Here is a 2,546-nt window from a genome sequence, read left to right as displayed (position 1 = left end):
CGCTTGATCTGTGGCTGCGGCGTTTAAAAGCCGAGCCGCTCCCGGAGAACACCAACCGGCAGCTGCTGCTGCAGTTTGAGCGGCTGGTGGTGCTGGACTACATCATCAGGAACACAGGTGGGGCTGGCGGCACGCTGCCTGCTCCTTCGTGGCCTGCCAGCTGGAGAGAGGGGAGCGGGGCGGGGGCCCGGCACCTCTTCCCAGCACCCAAAACTCCTCAACACCATTTGGTAGCTGCCTCTGCATAGGATGCAGCTGCTGTGGCTGTCCACCACCACGGCCATGCTTTGGCTGCTGGCCTGCACAGGGAGGTCCGGATCCACCATGGTGCTGAGGTGAAAGTTTTCCAGCTGTGAGGGTCCAGGGACATGTGGAGAACCAGTGCCTGGCAGTGCCTTTGTATCCCATCTCACACTGAACTTCTGAGTTCTTGCTAGGCTGGAGGAGGTCATGGTACAACTCTGGGGCTTGCAGGCTGACCTTTGTCTTGTGAGCTGGGAATATGTGGACCTCTCCAGGCTCCATGTCTGGTTGTGTGGTGGCTGATGTGTCTTCCCAGGTCTGTAACCAAGCCTGAGGGCTCTGGGGTAGAGTTTGTCCCTAAAACTGATCTATCTCACTTCTCGGTTGGAGGAGAAATAATCTTCTGCCTTGGTGCTGACACAGCTGGCTTTATTTCCCTGCAGATCGGGGCAATGACAACTGGCTCATCAAGTATGACTGTCCCCTGGACAGCGCAGGCGTGCGGGTGAGTGCCTCTTCCTGGGCAGGGACTCCACAGGCAGCTCTGCTCCTGCTGGGCAGGCCAGGGGTTTCCCAGCTGGCTTGGGTTTCTGAGGGTGCAGGGGCCTGATCTTGCCTCCTGAGACTTTCACTTCTCTCTGCATTGATGGCTTGTGGCATAGTGGGACTCTGTGAGGATTCAGCTGGGCTCTGTGGGGGAAGCTGGTGTGGCTGGACCTGTGCATCCTTGGGTTGAGGCCTAGGGGCTGGGAGACATCAGCTTTGTCCCCCTCCCACCCAAAGCAGACTGTTTCTCTGCAGGCAAGAGGCTGCTGTGCCTCTGTGGTAGCTGGGGCAAAGGTTCTGGCAGCGGGGCCGCAGGGTGTGGGATAGGGAGTGTTGCTTGTGACACACTCTGCTTCCTTCCAGGACAGTGACTGGGTGGTGGTGAAGGAGCCCATCATCAAGCTGGCTGCTATAGACAATGGTTTGGCCTTTCCCTTGAAACACCCGGACTCCTGGAGAGCATGTGAGTCCCTCAGGCTGGGCCAGGGCATCCTCCTCAAGGGCTGGAGAGGAGAGGGCTAGGGCTGTCCCTCTGCAAACTTTCTGGGTTTATGGACAGCTCTGCCTCAGCAGAGGCTGTAGGAAGTGGATGCTGGATCCTGTGTCCCAGACTTGGATGAGCTGACACCCAGGGGCATGCAGCACCATCCTTTGCCTTCCCTGGCTCTGACGTCTCTTCCTCCCTCCCACAGATCCATTCTACTGGGCATGGCTGCCCCAGGCCAAAATCCCCTTTTCACAGGAGATCAAGGACTTGATTCTTCCCAAGATCTCGGACCCCAATTTTGTCAAGGACCTGGAGGAAGATCTGTATGAGCTCTTCAAGGTGAGCTAGGGAAGTGGGTGAGGGTGTCTTGGGAGGAAAAAAAGTGGAGGCGGTGTTTGGGACCTCTCCACCAGGGCTCAGGGGCCAGAAAGGTGGCCAAGCTCCTGACAGTTTTTTGTGGGGTGAGGTATAGCAGAGTTGTCCCTCTGCCAGGAGCTGAAGATTTAGTGTGGGGAGAAGCAGGAAACCCACAGGACAGGAGGAGGGAAGCGTTGCGTGGGGAATAGGCATCTCTTGCACTGCATGGGGCAGCAGGTGGATCCCACTGCATTCTCTGCTCTCTCTCTTGCAGAAAGACCCTGGCTTTGACAGGGGACAGTTTCACAAGCAGATTGCTGTCATGAGAGGCCAGGTAAGCTGTATATAGGGTGAGAGGTTGGCAGATGGGTGAGGTGTGGAGCCTCACCCAGCCTAGCTGGCAGGAAGGGTGCTGGGTGGACGCTTCCTGTCGCGAGCCCTCAGGCACGGCTCCATTGTGCCATGCAGATCCTGAACCTGACTCAGGCGCTGAAAGACGGGAAGAGCCCCTTGCACCTGGTTCAGATGCCACCTGTGATTGTGGAAACGGCGCGTTCCCACCAGCGTGCCGCCAGCGAGTCCTACACGCAGAGCTTCCAGAGCAGGAAGCCTTTCTTCACGTGGTGGTAGTTGTGGGAGCCGTGGGCAAGGCTTGGCTGCCTTGGACTAGCGCTGCGAGAGGAGCCGGGCCACCGCTGGCTCCCGTGGCTGGAACTCGACCTTCTGGGTAGAGCGAGCAGGTGCGGCTGGAGGAACTTGCAGCTGAACGGGAGGAGCCAGGCAGGTCGGGCACAGTCCCTCCCCAGCTCTGTCGGAGCTCCATGCCCCGCCGAGGGGGAGGTACTGGAATCCCCCGGGAGCCGTGGTGCAGCTGGGACCCTGCCCCTGCCTTCCTCCCTTCGGCCTGCATGCG

The 2,546-nt window shown here is 59.0% G+C and overlaps 1 protein-coding gene across 1 annotated transcript in view; it reads left to right on the top strand.

The window, feature by feature from the left end:
• Window positions 1-2,263, top strand: part of PI4K2A (phosphatidylinositol 4-kinase type 2 alpha) — a 3,315-nt gene extending 1,052 nt beyond the window's left edge. Inside the window, exons 4-9 of the mRNA XM_008942731.1 lie at window positions 1-117; window positions 687-748; window positions 1,153-1,252; window positions 1,482-1,615; window positions 1,908-1,967; window positions 2,102-2,263. The exon at window positions 1-117 is cut by the window's left edge and continues 73 nt beyond it. Coding sequence (XP_008940979.1) covers window positions 1-117; window positions 687-748; window positions 1,153-1,252; window positions 1,482-1,615; window positions 1,908-1,967; window positions 2,102-2,263 — 635 coding nt within the window. The remainder of the gene's footprint in view (window positions 118-686; window positions 749-1,152; window positions 1,253-1,481; window positions 1,616-1,907; window positions 1,968-2,101) is intronic.
• Window positions 2,264-2,546: the final 283 nt, after the last annotated feature.

The sequence above is a fragment of the Merops nubicus genome, unplaced genomic scaffold (genome assembly GCF_000691845.1).
Source record: "Merops nubicus isolate BGI_N331 unplaced genomic scaffold, ASM69184v1 scaffold28686, whole genome shotgun sequence".
NCBI classification, from domain to species: Eukaryota; Metazoa; Chordata; class Aves; order Coraciiformes; family Meropidae; genus Merops; species Merops nubicus.
This window is presented reverse-complemented; position numbering and strand designations above follow the sequence as displayed.